This window comes from Poromitra crassiceps (assembly GCF_964638095.1).
Source record: "Poromitra crassiceps genome assembly, chromosome: 10".
Lineage (NCBI taxonomy): Eukaryota > Metazoa > Chordata > Actinopteri > Beryciformes > Melamphaidae > Poromitra > Poromitra crassiceps.
Genome location: NC_139631.1, coordinates 14,365,155 through 14,384,700, shown reverse-complemented (window position 1 = coordinate 14,384,700; position 19,546 = coordinate 14,365,155). Strand labels below are relative to the sequence as shown.

The 19,546-nt window shown below is 42.3% G+C and overlaps 1 protein-coding gene across 1 annotated transcript in view; it reads right to left on the bottom strand.

Annotated features, from left to right (window-relative positions):
* dock8 (dedicator of cytokinesis 8) overlaps positions 1-19,546 on the bottom strand; it is an 86,456-nt gene that overhangs the window by 38,119 nt on the left and 28,791 nt on the right. The window contains exons 5-14 of the mRNA XM_083644348.1: positions 17,208-17,316; positions 11,851-12,060; positions 11,246-11,331; positions 10,389-10,455; positions 4,962-5,111; positions 4,580-4,660; positions 4,214-4,376; positions 2,472-2,608; positions 1,966-2,059; positions 413-575 (exon numbers count right to left, since the gene is read on the bottom strand). Of these exons, the coding sequence (XP_083500474.1) occupies positions 413-575; positions 1,966-2,059; positions 2,472-2,608; positions 4,214-4,376; positions 4,580-4,660; positions 4,962-5,111; positions 10,389-10,455; positions 11,246-11,331; positions 11,851-12,060; positions 17,208-17,316 (1,260 nt within the window). The remainder of the gene's footprint in view (positions 1-412; positions 576-1,965; positions 2,060-2,471; positions 2,609-4,213; positions 4,377-4,579; positions 4,661-4,961; positions 5,112-10,388; positions 10,456-11,245; positions 11,332-11,850; positions 12,061-17,207; positions 17,317-19,546) is intronic.

Here is a 19,546-nt window from a genome sequence, read left to right as displayed (position 1 = left end):
GGCTATGAGCCATCAAGCTGATTCCTAGATGTCCTGTGTACCTGTACCTATACCTGTGTTGCCTTTACAGCCACAGACAACGTTGCCACACAGACCGTCTCTGCCTCCATCTTCGCACGTAACCTGAAACCTCAAAACTCATCTAACAGCAATCTTCCCCTCTTTCCTCAGCTCTTATTTCCTTACCTAGCACTGATCTATCATACAGTACATGACCATTTCAGGTTCAAAGGAATATTTTGTTCAATCTATAATTGTCTACTGGCACTGCGGTTCTTCTGACTCTTGGACTCCTCGCTGTTGGTTTCTTGCACCTATTTTGAGTAGTTCTGGATAAGAGCTTCCATGCCTAAAACGTAAACACACCAACAAAATGTATGTGTTCAGTCATGCATTATATTCTCAAACCCACCTGTAAATGTTGTGAGGGACATAGACCTCATTGGAAGGGAACTCCAGCACCTCTTTCACTGGCCGGATGGTCTTCTCAGCCAATGGTATCAGAGGGATGAGTTCAGGGGACAGACAGGCCTGTGGCATGTCGTGGAGTGGCGTCACGTCCACTTTGATGTTAACTGGACAAGACAGAATCACACATCAGTGGACTGCCTATACATTATAGCACATATCCTAAACATATAGCTAAACAAAAACAAGTCAAACCAAAAACAAAACAATACTAGAATGACCGCACCGTGGATATGCAGTATGCCTCTGCCAACAAGTGAGCAGTTGACAGACTGTCCAGACTCTTACACCCTTTCCCTCGCCCCTTCCCACCACCCACACCCCTTAGCCACCCCCGACACACCCCTTAGCCACCCCCGACACACCCCTTAGCCACCCCCGACACACCCCTCAAATGCCAACTCTCTACAACCTTCCTATCCCTAGCTATGGCCCATTGAGCTCAATGGGGTCACGCTCCTCCTGTATGTACAAGCTGACTGAAGTTCACTGAAATTGACTTTGTGTGCACTGTGTGTGTGTGTGTGTGTGTGTGTGTGTGTGTGTGTGTGTGTGTGTGTGTGTGTGTGTGTGTGTGTGTGTGTGTGTGTGTGTGTGTACATTTTAATGAGCATCAGTCAGCTTGTACATGCAGGAGCGTGACCCCATTGACCTTGCATTTGTTTATTCCCAACTTTCCAGAGCTACTATGAGAAACAAGATGGATTGCACTGAGAAAGAACACTACCAATCAAGAGCATCAAAATGTAATAGGTTCATCCTTGAGTGGACATTTGAGCCAAATTTGAAGAAATTCCCTCAAGGCGGTGATTAGATACCGTGTTAACGAGCCTGAAATGGGTGGTCATGAGGTCACAGTGACCTTGACCTTTGGCCACCAAAATCTAATCAGTTCATCCTTGAGTCCAAGTGGACGCCTGAGCCAAATTCAAAGAAATTCCATCAAGGCGTTCCTGAGTTATCGCGTTAATGAGCTTGACAATGGCGTTCGTGAGGTCACAGTGACCTTGAACTTTGAGCACCAAAATCTAATCAGTTCATCCTAACCTCCAAGTGAACGTTTGAGCCAAATTCTAAGACATTCCGCCAAGGCGTTCCTGAGATATCGCGTTAACGCGCATGAAACGGGCGGTCGTGAGGTCACAGTGACCTTGAACTTTGACCTTAACCACCAAAATCTAATCAGTTCATCCTTGAGTCCAAGTGGTCATTTGAGCCAAACTGGAAGAAATTCCGTCAACGCGTTCCTGAGCTATCGCGTTAATGAGCTTGAAAATGGCATTAGTGACAGCAACATTGAACTTTGACCACCAAAAACTAATCAGTTCATCCTAGCCTCCAAGTGGACATTTGAGCCAAATTCGAAGACATTCTGTCAAGGCGTTCCTCAGATATCGCGTTAATAAATATGGGACGGACAACCCAAAACCATAATGCCTCTGGCCCGGCTATCGCCGGGGGAGATATAATAAAATAAAATGAGAGATGAGAGCTGACCTGGTATAGTCTTGATTCTCCTCTGTGGAGTGGAGGTTTTCTTAATCTCATACAGGAACTTCAGCAAGTCTTCATCACTCAAACGATCTCCCTCCTGAAACAAACAATACACACAAACGTTATCACTTAAGTTAACTGTAGACTTACACATTACTTTTTTGTATTTAATGACGAGCAAGGGCACCAAGGACCAAAAGATATGTGAATATGGGACATAGGAATAAAATAAAATAAAAAATAAATAATGAAACATAAATAAAAACAAAAACAAAACAAAACCAAAACATAAGTTACAGTATTTGTCTATGCTTGCCACTCAAGTCATATCCAGCGTTTTTCCATAGGTCATGGCTGAGCCACAGAATAGAGGAATGTGTGACACAGCATGATAGATGAGAGAATGAGAAAAGTCTAGCCTCCATCAACATGCCCCCCTTTCCAACCTTGAAATTACTGCTTCCATGCTTCATCTCAAGGAAACAACACACAAGTAACACCGGTCCAACCTGCTTGAAGATGGTGCTGATGGTGATGATAGCAGGTTTGAAGCCGGAGAGGTTACATGGCTGATCTTCTACGGTGCCGTAACGTTCAGAGTTCCTCCTGGGGTACTGGGCTCTCCTGTCCATACTACTGGCTTTACCTGGTACAGAAGAGAAGGTAGATTACAGTAGTTCAATTAAGGTTTATTTATGCTCCCTTTTCGTACGAAAATAAATATGTCCGTTTCAAACATGGCCCCTTTACATCATCATTGCATCATGTTAAGCAATACATCCACTAGAGGGCGGTTGAGAGTCAAAAGTGTGAGTGTGGTACTGCTCCGTTTTGTCCATATCCGTAAGCTTTCAGAAAATGTGCACAAAATAATACAGACGAAATGAACACAGAGTACAGACATATGGATACGTAATGTATCCATATCCATATTTAACATTGAGCATAATTGAGTCTTTAGACTGTAAAGCAGGTGGAAGGCAGGCAGTGGCAGGGCTGAGGTGGTGCTTCACCACCATAGCACCACCAAGAAATGTACTGAAGTTTGACATACAAATTACAGCGGTTATTTCTGTATACTTCTGAATTACCCCTCGTGGTAACTCTTTATTTTACAGGTCCCTAACAACGTATGAACTATTTGTAATTAGACATGAACACCATTGTAATTACAAAGTAATTACATTGGTTAGATTAGACATGAACACCATTGTAATTGTACAGTAATTACATTGGTGTACATGTCTAATTACAAATAGTTCATTATGTAGTAGTTACATGGCACCGGACCTGTAAAATGGAGTGAGTCTATTCAACTGTAGTTCATATGTAGTTACATGGTACTGAGGTCAAAGCTGCGACCTGGGACAGAGATTGCTAAAAGCCAGAGGTGGATTCGAACCACTGAACTTCTGATTGCGAAGAAGATTGTGAGTTTCATAGTGGAGTTTTAGAGGATAGCCATATGTCAGTCAGATGTAGTTGTTGTCACTTTGTAGCTTTGTTATTATACACAAGAGACTTAGGAAAAACTATCAGCTCGGCTGCTGCGTGGCCGCAGGGGTGCTCTTTACACCCCCTGAAAGTTTCAGCCTGATCGCACATAACGGCATAGCTGTGGCCGGCCAAAATTCTTGAAACAGACAGAGCCCACATTGCCAAATTTATATATAGATTTTGTGGTGGATACCTATGATGTTTAAAATTGTGGGTACCCCATAGTCATGTTTCCTTCAAATGTAAAATATTACATTTATTGCTGTTGAGCCTACTGGTTTTGCTTGGACCTCTAAGTGGTGATCCTGTTGCTTTTGGTTATAAATTCAGTCATTTTCAATAGAGGTATTGAGGCATGGTCAGAGTACAGTTTGTTCAACTTGTGGCAAAGCCTTGTATCTGTTGTTTGCCTTATTTGACTTTCATAATGGTGGGTAGCTTTTGGAATTGCGTGTCTATGTGATGCGAATAACAGTGGACATTGTAGGTTAGTGTTGCATTTTTTGGTTGAAAAGCACACCGCTGATTGCAGGATTGGTGCGTGCATACCTGGTGATTCGTGTTGATTCAGGCGCTGTCACAGTTCACTTTCTATATTAAAACTATCAATTGTGTGCGCTTGTGAATCGACGGAGGTATTTATAGTAGGCACATAATAAAACTTGAAACTGACTTTTGAATGCTGCGCGTTTGGCCTTGCGAATGGTCTCTCCCTCACACATACACGGATAAGGACAGAAACAGACACACACACCTCCTTTTAAGCTGTCAGAGTCTGTGCAGTCACGGTCCAGTGTGGCGGTGGTGATGACGTCCATTATATTAACGGTGGCCCAGGCGAAGGGCATGTGATAGCGACCCAACCTCTGGCAGAAGGTCTCCGCCTGGCCTCGCAGCTTCTCCAGCTTGTCCTTGTTCTGTGGGACAAAAAGAGAACCAGTGCTAAAAACAAAACAGTCAAATATATATATAATAAAAAAACATTTTCAGCCCAAGGTAAAGTTGAATAAGCTTAGCACAAAGGAGGGCCATTTGATCAGCTTCAGTACAAACAGTAAACCCAAAGTAAGATAACAAAATGTTTTTTGTGACTCTGGTGTTTCGTGACAAATAAGATTACCTTTGGCGAGTCACTTTCCCTCATGGTCATGTAGGGGTCAGCACAGTCACCGATCTCCCCCTGCTGGAGAACCTTCTCTAGCTGAAACACAGACAGGAAATACACAAGTCATCAGAACAGCTGAAGATACTTAAAATAGAAAAAATGCATATAGTGTGTTGGCACAAGTATAAAGCGTATGTCTGCCAGATAAAAGGAAAGGTACAAGGGCATTGCAGCAAATATGTAGGTAACTGAGGTAATAAAAGCAGATTCTAGAAAGTTATTTTAGGCCAGGAGGAAACAGCTGGAGGAACAACTAAGAACCCTTTAAGTTCTGCCACAATCTGTTTTATAGCGCTATGCATTTCCTTAGACAGCATCTGCTCTGGCAAGGCGTTACCCTGATGACGAGGTAGATATCTGGATTAGGGTAGGTGATGGAGAAGATGGCAGATCTGGCCAGGCTGGAGTGGTCCACTTGTGGCGTGTGGGGCTTCAGGAAACCTTTAAACTGTTCTGAGTTCAGATCGCAGTAGAAGTTCTCAGATATCTGGAAAAAACACAATAATGAGATTTCCCTTTTAAATGTACCGGTAGTCATTTTAGCCTGTACCAAGAACACATACAGTAGATGGTTATGTACGGTTTATATTTAAAAAAAAATGCATTGTGAGAGACAAAAATAAGTCAGCTGATTTAAAAAAAAAAAAAAAATAGAAATCATGGTGTCAAGGGGACAGGAGGTGCAAACAAATTGCACAAATACTGCATATTTATATATACTATTTTATGCACCTTATTTTTACAGTGTCATGTAAAAATGCAGATTGTGGCATGGTATTTATAAATAATATTTTTGTATATATAATAGTGTGCAAATTATTTTTGGTCCTCTATGCTGAGACATTTTCTGTTTGTTTTTTTCTTCTTCTTTTTGACTTGGCAATAAGAGCACAGACATTTTCATTTACCGATGTATTTACTGTTTATAAAACATTTTCCTATGATCAAATTCAGAGCATAGTCAAATGCAAAGCGTCACGCAAATGTGAAATGCTTACCATAACAAAGGACAATGGCGCCCAAGAAGGACCAAAGGAATCGATATAATATATAAAGGCTACATGATGCTTGTTTCACGTTTGTAGCCATCTTCAATACCAAAGCTTTTAACCAAACAATGATCCTGGAATGTTATCCATTCAGGCCACTCTGGTGTTTCTCCACTCGCCTCCCCGGTGACCCCAGGCTAGGAAATGGTGTATGTCATGTGATCCTCTCCATTAGAAATCCATTAACTACTCCCCCTTCATTCTCCTCATCCCATCCCATCAGGATACATTCCAGCCTCTTTAACACTGGTCACACAGCAGAGCAGCCCTCTCAAATGTAACTGTAATCCTAAAGAAGGTAACACTGATTGGATTACACCCATGAAACATGGTATCCTATGTTTTTTTTTTTGCTGTCCGTTCCTCAGTCTAGAAAACAAGAGTTGACCTGGCATTTGTCATCAGAGCCCCTACACGCAGAACAGCCTGGCTGGAAATTATTCTAGAAACGTGAGTGTATTCCTTTACTTCTCCAGACACAATGCTACAGTACAGAGTACAGACTGGCCTTCATGTAATTGTTTATTTTGTTTTCAATCTTGATTTCCTGCCTTGTGCTTAAGCTTTTTATTACGGTCTGTCTTTTATTCTCGTTTCTCTTTTCTGTAAAGCACTTTAAAGTGCTATATATAAAAAAAGTTGATTATTATATTTTGCTTTAGTAATCCAAGGCCAGGCAAGGCATGTTAATTTGTATAGCACATTTCATACACAGAGGCACTTCAACATGTTTGACATCAAATAGATCAAAGAAAAGATTGGGGGTCGGCCCACTTGCACGAATCACGCCCATTTTCAAACTTGCCAAACATTTTTATGTCAACTACACACCTGCAAAGTTCCGTGACTGCCTCTTGCATGGCTTTGACGCCATCGCGTTTGCAAAATCTGTCGACACATACCTGTATAGACACCTGACAAAGTACTCAACGGCTTCTGTGGTACAGTAGGTTCCTGCTACAATAGATGTCTCCAGGACCACGTTTTGCCACGATGACACACACAGACTCACAAGGTGAAAACTGTCGCGGCTGCTAAAGACAAAGTTCATGTAAACGAACAAGAAAATAATCGAGAGATTACAGTCACAGTTTGCACCTGATGCTGGTTTAACAGAACAGAGTGGGCCTGCAGGCAGCATGCATAGATTATCCAACTGTGACAACTGTCGCAACCGTGTTAAGTTCAATATGACGCACATTTACTGTCAGCATGACAGTTCTCAAACGACGCCCGCGGAGGAGTCTAACTGTAACTGATGTCTAATGGCAATGGACATGTAGATGTTTTTACACTCATATCATAAATATCACTTTGGAGTGCCTGAAAAATTAAGACAACTGACTTAAATAAGAGGATTATCTTGATATTATCTTGAGGTTTTTATTGATTTGAAGAAAGCATTTGACACCATAGACCACACTATTTTAATTTCTAAGTTACACACGTATGGGGTAAGAGGGGTAGTTTCAGATTGGTTAAGCAGTTATTTGGACAATAGACAACAATATGTACAGTTTGCTGGCAATATATCTGAAAGTTTGAAGATTGTATGTGGAGTCCCACAGGGCTCGGTCTTGGGGCCAAAACTTTTCATTTTATATATTAATGATATTTGTAATGTATCAAAATTGTTGCAATTTGTCTTATTTGCAGACGATACAAATTTTTTTTGTACAGGAGATGACCTGCCATCGTTGGCAGAGAATATTGAAAATGAAATAGTCAAGCTCAAAAAATGGTTTGACATAAACAAATTATCCTTAAATCTAAAAAAAACGAAGTTTATGGTTTTTGCCAATAGAAAAAAAGATGAAAATGTTGTATTGTCCATAAATGGAGTACAAATTGAAAAAGTATCTGAATTTAGGTTTTTGGGTGTTATAATGGATGATAAATTAAGTTGGAAATCTCATATAGCATATGTAAAAACGAAATTGTCCAGAAATATTGCTGTTTTGAACAAGGCAAAGTATGTGTTAAACTATAAGGCAATGCGGATTTTGTATTTTTCAATTATTTTGCCTTATTTTGTTTATGGTGTGGAGGTGTGGGGCAATACATACATGAGTAATATAAATCCACTATTTATTTTACAGAAAAGAGCAGTAAGAATTATTCATAATGTGGACTCAAGAGAACACACCAACAGACTGTTTATCAAATCCGGAATAATCAAACTTAGAGATTTAGTTGAATCACAAACATTATTCGTTTTGTTTAGAGCAAAGAATCGAGCTTTGCCAGTTAATTTGCAGAAATTATTTGTTTTTGTTTCTCTAGAGGAGGACCACAGAAGGAAATATAATTTTAGACATCAATTTGCACGGACCACCTTAAAACAGATGTGTGTTTCAGTTACAGGTATTAAACTTTGGAACTCTCTACCGAATGATTTAAAGAGTTGTAGGGGTATTCTCCAGTTTAAAAAAATGTATAGGAAAAGAATAATTAACCAGTATGAAGTATCTGGATGATTTTCTTATTTTGTTCGTTCTCATGTGACATGATTGTGTCATAGTCACAAGATTGCTAATTATTAATTAGAATTTTGTTTCTCCGAGGCCATGATGTAGCGTCTATTTCAAATGACTGCTATCAAATTAGGCAGACCATCTATGTTTGTTTTTTACAATTTTTTTGAGAAAGGGGCAGGTATAATAAGTTTTCTTCATCCTGCTCCTTTCTGGCCAAACCTGTAACCTGTTAAAGATATATTGTATGTATGTTTCTTGTATTGTGTTTGGTCAGAACAAATAAAAATGAAATGAAATGAAATGAAATTTTCTGATTAAACAGAATGAACATGTCAAACATCCCTACAATAGAAGACAGCCGTTCAGGAGTTCACCAAGTTCGAATTCACTGAAGTTAAAGAGTGTACAACAACACTGACTTTAAAAAGTCAAAACCACTGTGATTTTTGAAAAACAGCTTCTAAACGCATTTCTGGGAGATGATAAGATGATAAGATGTTTCTTAACTTGATATTTGTCTGTTTGTATGTCCACTTTAAAATCACTGCCTACTACATCCATGAATTTGATATGGTGGTTCAACCATAATCCGGTGTGTGTACCCTGCGTGGTGGTCCGCATGGACATGATTAATAACCAGAGAATTAGATGGAATTATACGAACATCTGCTGCAGATTTCACAGTTATGAAACATGATGTGTGTGTTACAGCAACTACATAACAGTGAGCAACAGAGACAGCAGAAAGGGATGCAGAAGGAGAGAAATAGTTAATGAGAAAGACAGAGGCAACAGAGAGGGGAAACAGATAAAGTATGACTGAAGAATTCTTACAGAGAAACAGAGAAAAAGAAACATTCAGTAGGCATAGAGGGGAGAGATGGAGAAAAAGCGTTAAAATAAGAAACTTGTGAGTCAGTCGCACAGTTCCAGAGTGCTTCACTGTCCATTAAGTCTAACTGACAACACGCTTGTCAGTTTCTCATTCACTGTATAAAGGAGGTGTCAGTGGGGGAAGAGGACTGAAAATGTCCATGATTTACAGTCCGTGTGCTGTAAGATACACATAACAGATTGAAAACATAACATTACATGACCTATCATGTTTGTAGTGCTGCACTGGAACTGGCTCATTGCGGTTCATTTTCAATATTATATGGAATTATGTTGTCCTATCTTAGTATCTACCAACCAGACTGTACAGTATTAAGGCCATCAGCTCTGCAGACAGGCTTGAAAGCAGCTGGGCAGCGATGAGAACACAGTCTCATCTGACAAATCCCTGAGCACTTCAGTACAAACTAAATCCTTCCAACCTCTTCACCCAAAAACTATCCAGCTGTGCAAATCCACAGCAAACATGCAGATGGGCTGAAAAATATTTGACTTGGAAAGTGCAGTGCAACATTAGCCGTTATCAAAAACATATAAAAACTGATGAGCCCTAAAGCACTGGAGATGACACTGATCCCTCACGACCACACAGACCGCCCAAAATTAACTTAAGCCCCTTTCTCACATGCAGCCCACCCTGACATGTTCAGGAACATTTCCTGCATGGGGTCATGTGTGAATGGGAGCAGGGATCGATATTCAGGGTAATCTGTGTACCGCCAATTTCCCACCTCAAGACCTAGTAACATTTCAGGGGAAACGCCGGTACGGCTGTGTTGTGAATGAAAGCAGTAACATTGCACTGAAGATTGCACGTAAAGCGTTACGTCCGTGTGATGAAAGACACGTTCACATGGTGCGAGCGAACCAATCACAAGACTCCACTGATGACGTATTTGTTCACGGTTGCCTTGGCTCGCGGGTGATTTCATAAATTAAGCAATACGAGTTATTTTGTTTGCATAGCTCCTTTTTCCAAGAATGGCTGGAAACTGGACAGATTCGGAATTCAGCACAGAGTTCCCTCTCTGTGTATCCCTGTTGAGCGGAGGACAGTAAGAACAAGAAGGAAAATATCCACTTGACTAATTTGTCTGCCTGAGGCCTCATCTGCTGGACTGTCCCTTGCACCATCTATTCCATCATTGTCATGGCAAGTGCGAAGAGGCGCGAGACGGAAATGTTCCTGAATGTAGCTGCATGTGTGAATAGTGAAAACCATCAGCAGAGCCTGAAAGTTGACACTATGTGTGAAGAAGGCTAAAAAGGTGTAGAAACTGTGAATTGTGTGAGTTTGTTCTTCAGATGTGTGAAAAAAGTGAAATCCTTCTGTGGCGGCTTTACCTTCTTCTTCTCTTTCAGGTCATACAAGGCCAGGGTAGCAAATATAGGCTCAATGTCAATCTCGAACCTGTGAGAGGCAAAGAGGAAAAATAAATGAGACAGTAATTCAATAACAGCACAGCAGAGGAGACAAATACTGTGTTTCTGCATTCAGCTTCAATATTGCACGTTTCCCCTTGGCTTGTACTGTAATTGATCTGTTCTATCCTAGCAGAATATGCTGGTATATTGGTAAGCAACAGGAATGTGCTGAGTGATGACATCATCAGTCAAAGGAAGGTTGAAGGACAGGAGAGCAGGCTGCCAAAACCACTGCAGCAGAGACATGAGCTCAACCAAAACATTTGGCAGTTTTATGGAGTGCAAGAGGGAAGATCAAGAGTGAAAAGAGACTGTGTGTGTGTGTGTGTGTGTGTGTGTGTGTGTGTGTGTGTGTGTGTGTGTGTGTGTGTGTGTGTGTGTGTGTGTTAGAAGGAACAAGAGAACGCCAGAGAGAGAAAGAGAGGCACAGAGAGAAAAACACACAGAGGGAGGGAGGGAAAGAGATGGTCTCGAGAAGAACAACAACCCTTGCAGAGTCACGCTGCACTCCTCTACACTCCCACACTGCTCCGTCACTCAGATCGACTGCATGTCTTTAGAGACAGCCGCCCAGAGGACTTTTTAAGTCATAATCGGCTGCTACATGCAAGAATGTACTGTGTGTTGAATGCTGAGCAAAAGGTTACATTTTCATAATGACCATGTGCAGTTAACACTGTTGACTCCTTGTCTAACCTACGACAGAAACAGATGGCAACAGTTTAAATTATACAGCTATTGCCCCTCCTGCGTGATTATGAAAATGAATGGCATACTTGATGGCCTGGCATCGGATCATGATGCGGTCTCCAATGTGTTCTTTGGGACAGTCGGGGATGGGCCTGATCTCCACTGCCTCCTCCTGGGACACAAAAACAGAGAAGACCACGTTTTCAAATCAGGCTAGGAAGAGAGAAGAGTTGCACTTGGAGAGCATCGGCAGTTCATGGGTTGGGAGGAACTGAGTAGAAAACAAAACAATGTATAAAATATACTTCCAGTGTCAAGAAAGTACATGCCGGTAAATCCAGGTCCAGGTGTAATTGGGACCCTGAGGAAGGGAGACACTTAAAATAAATAGGGGGTGTTTGTGTTTTATACGTCTTTACCTGGGCCCGCACATTCTTGATACTAAAGTGTATTTTTTCCATTTTGTTTTCTAAATGTAGACCATGTTTAATTAGAGTGTGTGTGTATGTAGCCTGTATAATCTTATAAGGTCATTACATCCTGTATTTTGTGTATACATGTTGTGCCTGAGAGAAAGAGAGAGAGACAGAGAGAGAGAGAGAGAGAGAGAGAGAGAGAGAGAGAGAGAGAGTGAACATGCATGGGGGTATAATACACAGCCTTGTGAGCACGGCCTCTCTCTGCCCCTCACCTCGTCTGCAGGCGGGTAGAGAGCAAACAGCTCGGGGTATCTGTTCGCCTGCCGCGCCTCCTGGTTGAAGCGGTCCAGCTCCTCGGGGCTGCCCAGGCCCAGCAGCCCCTCCACTCTGCGGTCTGGGGTCAAAGACCGCAGGTCAAAGTCACAAGAGGTCAGCGTGCGGCCACTGTCATCACTCAACCCTGCTAGAGATGGAGACTTGACCTGGGGCGGTATGAGCAGAAGGGTGGGGGTAGAGAGAGAATAGGGTGAGTGGGGTTTATGGGAGAGAGAGAGAGAGAGAGAGATGAAGTGTTGAGAAAAAGAAAGGATGAGTGTGATTATGATGTGGGACAGGATGTACAAGGGGATGTTATTAAGATAGAGAACTAAAGGAAACGTTGGGGGGCAGGGTGGATTTGTGGTCAAAGCCTGTGCTTCCTCGATTTAAAATAATATTTTTGGTGTGGGTTTTGAATTAATATATGAAAAGGCTAAACAAATCATTTTTGGGGCATGTTGAAACCTTCCTCACCCTGTGGCTTACAGTCAAGCACAAAATGACCATGATCATCTCAGGATCTAAGGAGAGCCCACTGGATTTCCTGTTCACTGATCAAATATTGTCATTACAAGACAATTCTATTAACAGAGCAGAGCATCCTCCTCCCATCAGAAGGAGGTCTTCAGGCTGGTATTGGAGCCATATGGAGTTACTCAGATGACTGGCCTACAGGGCATAACCTTTCCACTTTCATGCTATGTCCTGCTTTGAACCCCTCCCTCCGTCTCTCTTTCACTCCCGGCATCCATCAATCTCACAACAGGACTCCCAAACCATCGGCAGGGACTGAGCAAGCTTCCGGCCCGGTGGCGCTTCACTCGGTTGGGAAAACAGGCTGCAAGAGAACCATCACATGATGATCCCAAGGCTACTGCTGGAGCAGATTGGAGTATAGAGGAGGAGAGCCATTAAGAGCTGAATGACAATAGCGCTGTTCTTCCCCCTATCTGTCACTCCCTCTCTGGCTGTTCTCCCCCCTATCTGTCACTCCCTCTCTGGCTGTTCTCCCCCCTATCTGTCCCTCCCTCTCTGGCTGTTCTCCCCCCTATCTGTCCCTCCCTCTCTGGCTGTTCTCCCCCCTATCTGTCCCTCCCTCTCTGGCGCTTACATCATGGGAAGCCCACGGCTGGAATATGGCCCTTTGGTTTGGGTGATTAACCAGAGTTGGCAAGGAAGGGGCTAGATGTGGAGGCTGGTCAGGCTGGCTGGTGGTGAGAGGTGGGGGTTGGTCAGGCTGGGTGGTGGTGAGAGGTGGGGGTTGGTCAGGCTGGCTGGTGGTGAGAGGTGGGGGTTGGTCAGGCTGGCTGGTGGTGAGAGGTGGGGGTTGGTCAGGCTGGCTGGTGGTGAGAGGTGGAGGCTGGTCAGGCTGGCTGGTGGTTAGAGGTGGGGGTTGGTCAGGCTGGCTGGTGGTGAGAGGTGGGGGTTGGTCAGGCTGGGTGGTGGTGAGAGGTGGGGGTTGGTCAGGCTGGGTGGTGCTGAGAGGTGGGGGTTGGTCAGGCTGGCTGGTGGTGAGAGGTGGGGGGTTGGTCAGGCTGGGTGGTGGTGAGAGGTGGAGGCTGGTCAGGCTGGGTGGTGGTGAAGGCTGGAGTGGCTGGTTGGCTAGCCAGAGGCTGGGAATGAGGCTTGGACAGGGGCTTGGATTGGCTGTGACTGCCCCAGGCTGGGATCTGGCCAGAATGAGACAAAAGAGCTGGGGAGAGTGCAGGGGGAGAGGATGGGAACTTGGCTAGAAATAATGTTAGTCAAGGGCTGAGGCAGGGAATCTGTAATGACAGTAGAGGATTGATGCTGGCAATACCTATAGTATACAGTATATATTAAACAAAAGAAAGTTGTAGAAAGTGGCATGTAATTGAATGCAGGACAACACATCCCAGATCAAAACACAATGATGAAGATCTCGGTGTTTGTCTGGGTGGAACAAATGGAGGTGGAGTGTGTAGAACATTCAAGTTGAGTTGTGTGCAAAGCAGGGTGGCTCAACTTGAAGGGGACAGTGTCAGAGTGGAGAGAGTGACGGGAATGACAAAACACTGCTGCAGTGCGTTCTCCACCACCGCTTCCTTTATCTTCTATGCACCTCTCCCCCACTGTGGTCGCCTTGTTTCTTTCTCAAGCCTCCATCAGTATGGACTTCCATTCCCTCCTCACTCCAGGAAGCATGCAGCAAAGACGTTTTGCTTGTAGCTCAGTGTTGTGTCTCAGAGCCTCCTGCTCTGCCTAATTTTTTCTTTTGGTCGTTATACATAACAAAACTTTTGCCCATCTATTGTCTGAACCAAAATAAAATCAAAACTAGAACGACCGCAACGCAGACTTATGCCTCCGCCATTAGTTCATTCTTGAGTCCAAATCGCCATTTGAGGCAAATTGGAAGAAATTCCGTCAAGGTGCTCCTGAGATGTTGCATTACAGAGCTTGGAAATTGGGTGTGTGAGGTCACAGTGACCTTGAACTTTGACCACCAAAATGTAATCAGTTCAGCCTTGAGTCCAAGTGGACGTTTGAGGCAAATTCGAAGAAATTCCATCAAGACATTCCTGAGATATCACGTTAACAAGCTTGAAAAAGGCATTCGAGAGGTCACAGTGAGCTTGACCTTTGATAAGCAAAATGGAATCAGTTCATCCTTGCGTCCAAGTCGATGTTTGAGCCAAATCAGAAGAAATTCTATCAAGCCGTTCTTGAGATATTGCGTTAACCAACTTGGGAATGGCGTTCGTGAGGTCACAGTGACCTTGAAGTTTGACCACTAAAATGTAATCAGTTCATCCTTGAGGCCAAGTTAATGTTTGAGGCAAATTTGATGAAATTCCGTCAAGGCATTCCTGAGATATGGCGTTAATAAGCTTGAAAATGGCTTTGGAGAGGTCAGTGACCTTGACCTTTGATCACCAAAATGTAATCCTTTCATCATTGCGCCCAAGTCGACGTTTGAGCCAAATTGGCAGAAATTCAATCAAGCCGTTCTTGAGATATCGCTTTAACGAACTTGGGAATGGCATTCGTGAGGTCACAGTGACCTTGACCTTTGACCACGAAAATCTAATCAGTTCATCATTGAGTCCAAGTCGATGTTTGAGGCAAATTTGATGAAACTCCGTCAAGGCATTTCTGAGATGTTGCGCTAACAAGCTTGAAAATGGCGTTCGAGAGGTCACAGTGACCTTGGCCTTTGACCACCAAAATCTAATCAGTTCATCCTTGAGTCCAAGTCGATGTTTGAGGCAAATTTGATGAAATTCCGTCAAGGCATTCGTGAGACATCGCGTTAACAAGCTGGAAAATGGCGTTTGAGAGGTCACAGTGACCTTGACCTTTGACCTTTGACCACCAAAATCTAATCAGTTCATCCTTGAGTCCAAGTCGATGTTTGAGACAAGTTTGATTAAAACCCTTGTACCCCGCTAGTCCATCTGATGGACTTTTCCTGCATTCGCGTATGGGCCGTTTCCACATTTTTTGCTTAAATGGTCTGAAATTAAGGCTAGGTATTTTTTTGGGGGTAGTTGACAAAAATCAATCATATCTATCATCTTTCTACGATCCTAAGACCTTTTTTCAAAAATACTCCTCAATTTACTGTTAGTCCATCTGATGGACCCATTGACTTCCATTGAAAACACTCTATTGGTACTCCCAGCAAATTTTAACAAAATTAATTTATTTCATTTGTTTCAGCGGGCATCCTGGACCAAATACCTTGAACTTTGACCTTAATATCTAACCTTGGAGTTGGTAGAAACTTTGGGGGAGTTACATGGTCTCAAAGTCCATTGCATAGTTGTCCCATTGGTTTCAATGTTAATTTTGCACAAAAAGAACATCTTTTTTTGGACTTCCAGCAAATTTTTCAAAAAATCATTATTTCCTTGATGTTACACATCTCACCTTGACTCAAGCGGTTAAACTTGTAGTTTCTACTGTGTTTGCCTATTTCCCCATATTCCCCCAGTTTTGGCATAGCAATCAATTCCATACAGTTTACATGAAATGTAAAAAAAACTGATTCCTATGCCAAAGATGGGAAAATATTAGAAAACTGAATTTGACAGTCCACACTACTGATTTGAAGCCTTTAGACCAGGATGGTTGCTGGACTAAAGCTCGTTTGTGTGTTTTGTGGAAAATGGCTGGTAGTCCAAAACATGCGTTTTTTGGATTTTTGGCTCAAAATATGAAAAAATACTATTTTTACAAAAAATCACAAAAAATACAAAAACCCACTGATGATGTCACAATGTCTATGACATCATCAGTAATGTCATCAGTGACATATTATTGACCAAAAATCATCTCATGACATCACTGATGATGTCATAGGCTAGTGATGTCATAGGTATTGTGACATCATTCCTGCCAATCTTTGACACTAAGCATCTTGCAGTGGTGACTTTTGTAAAACACCCCAACCTGCCCATAATATCAGACCCAAACCCAGTTTGTCTTTATGGAAAGGGGAAAAAAAACACTTTTTTTTTAATGTACTTTTTCTTTTTTTTTACTGTACTTACTGTACACTGGCATTTGAGGGGTTAAAATTCGAATAGGTATGAAATGTTGGTATGAGGTATTAGGGAAGAAGTTACCAATGAATTATAAACAGTCAAAAATTTAAAAATTTAAATTAATATTTATAAATGAGTACAGTATTTCCGTTAAGGTCCATCAGATGGACTAACAGTAAATTGAGGATTCCGCGTAATTGGGGTACAAGGTTAAATTCCGTCAAAGCATTCCTGAGATATCGCGTTAACAAGCTTGAAAATGGTGTTCGAGAGGTCACAGTGACCTTGACCTTTGACCACCAAAATCTAATCAGATCATCCTTGAGTCTAAGTCGATGTTTGAGGCAAATTTTATGAAATTCCGTCAAGGCGTTCCTCAGATATCGCGTTAACGAACATCGTACGGACGGACATACGTACGTACGGACGTACGTACGTACGGACAACCCGGCCTGGCTATCGCCGGCGGAGGCATAATTACAGAATGTGACATGATTACCTGGCACTGACACATTATACAAGGTATTTTATACAAGACACAGTAACACAGGTTGGTTGGTTGGTTGGTGGCTATTATTATGACCCAGGCTCAGCAAAACACATTGCCATTGTAGACAGGAAACCCAATTACTGTTCCTACCCACAATTTAAAAGAAACAGTTTTAGGTATATACAGGTATATATTGGGTTTTACGATTCAGTGATTCATTTCCATCCCACTCTTTTCAAAGTGAAAGTGAAACTTCAGAAGGTGACTGTGTGTGTGTGATTCAATGCATGGTAGTGTTTGTGTTTCTTACTGGGGTGTCTTCCTTCTCTGGCTGGACATCCGACGCAAAGGTCTGTTTCTGAAGGAGTTTGTGTAGGCCCGCCCGCTCTGAATACGCACTCCAGCCATCACCCTGGCACCTACACACACACACACACACACACACACACACACACACACACACACACACACACACACACACAGAGTCACAAAGAGGCAGACACACTACTAGACACAACATGCATGGTTACTGCTGATACACCTCTGCAGTTCTAATCAAACTAGATAATAGATTTGATTTTCCCACGCTTGCAACACAAACATAAGTGACTGTGACGCAAGACAGTGACTGTGTGTGTGTGTGTGTGTGTGTGTGTGTGTGTGTGTGTGTGTGTGTGTGTGTGTGAGACAGTGAGTGAGTGAGTGAGTGAGTGAGAGAGAGAGAGAGAGAGAGAGAGAGATCTACACTTTTATCAGACTCAGACTTCTTGTTTCCACACCTACACTTTGTCTAGGACTGGACTGGATCTCGTCACGTCTCAGAGCACACATACAGTATGTTGCTACAGTGTAAGTGTAAAACATCTCAGAGCACACATACAGTATGTTGCTACAGTGGAAGTGTAAAACGTCTCAGAGCACACATACAGTATGTTGCTACAGTGTAAGTGTAAAACGTCTCAGAGCACACATACAGTATGTTGCTACAGTGTAAGTGTAAAACGTCTCAGAGCACACATGCAGTATGTTGCTACAGTGTAAGTGTAAAACGTCTCAGAGTCAGAGCACACATACAGTATGTTGCTACAGTGTAAGTGTAAAACGTCTCAGAGCACACATACAGTATGTTGCTACAGTGTAAGTGTAAAACGTCTCAGAGCACACATACAGTATGTTGCTACAGTGTAAGTGTAAAACGTCTCAGAGCACACATACAGTATGTTGCTACAGTGTAAGTGTAAAACATCTCAGAGCACACATACAGTATGTTGCTACAGTGTAAGTGTAAAACATCTCAGAGCACACATACAGTATGTTGCTACAGTGTAAGTGTAAAACGTCTCAGAGCACACATACAGTATGTTGCTACAGTGTAAGTGTAAAACGTCTCAGAGCACACATACAGTATGTTGCTACAGTGTAAGTGTAAAACGTCTCAGAGCACACATACAGTATGTTGCTACAGTGTAAGTGTAAAACGTCTCAGAGCACACATACAGTATGTTGCTACAGTGTAAGTGTAAAACGTCTCAGAGCACACATACAGTATGTTGCTACAGTGTAAGTGTAAAACGTCTCAGAGTCAGAGCACACATACAGTATGTTGTTACAGTGTAAGTGGAAAACATCTCAGAGCACACATACAGTATGTTGCTACAGTGTAAGTGTAAAACGTCTCAGAGCACACATACAGTATGTTGCTACAGTGTAAGTGTAAAACGTCTCAGAGCACACATACAGTATGTTGCTACAGTGTAAGTGTAAAACGTCTCAGAGCAGACATACAGTATGTTCCTACAGTGTAAGTGTAAAACGTCTCAGAGCACACATACAGTATGTTGCTACAGTGTAAGTGGAAAACATCTCAGAGCACACATACAGTATGTTGCTACAGTGTAAGTGTAAAACGTCTCAGAGTCAGAGCACACATACAGTATGTTGTTACAGTGTAAGTGGAAAACATCTCAGAGCACACATACAGTATGTTGCTACAGTGTAAGTGTAAAACGTCTCAGAGCACACATACAGTATGTTGCTACAGTGTAAGTGTAAAACGTCTCAGAGCACACATACAGTATGTTGCTACAGTGTAAGTGTAAAACATCTCAGAGTCAGAGCACACATACAGTATGTTGCTACAGTGTAAGTGTAAAACGTCTCAGAGCACACATACAGTATGTTGCTACAGTGTAAGTGTAAAACGTCTCAGAGCACATATACAGTATGTTGCTACAGTGTAAGTGTAAAACATCTCAGAGCACACATACAGTATGTTGCTACAGTGTAAGTGTAAAACGTCTCAGAGCACACATACAGTATGTTGCTACAGTGTAAGTGTAAAACGTCTCAGAGCACACATACAGTATGTTGCTACAGTGTAAGTGTAAAACGTCTCAGAGCACATATACAGTATGTTGCTACAGTGTAAGTGTAAAACGTCTCAGAGCACACATACAGTATGTTGCTACAGTGTAAGTGTAAAACGTCTCAGAGCACACATACAGTATGTTGCTACAGTGTAAGTGTAAAACGTCTCAGAGCACACATACAGTATGTTGCTACAGTGTAAGTGTAAAACGTCTCAGAGCACACATACAGTATGTTGCTACAGTGTAAGTGTAAAACGTCTCAGAGCACACATACAGTATG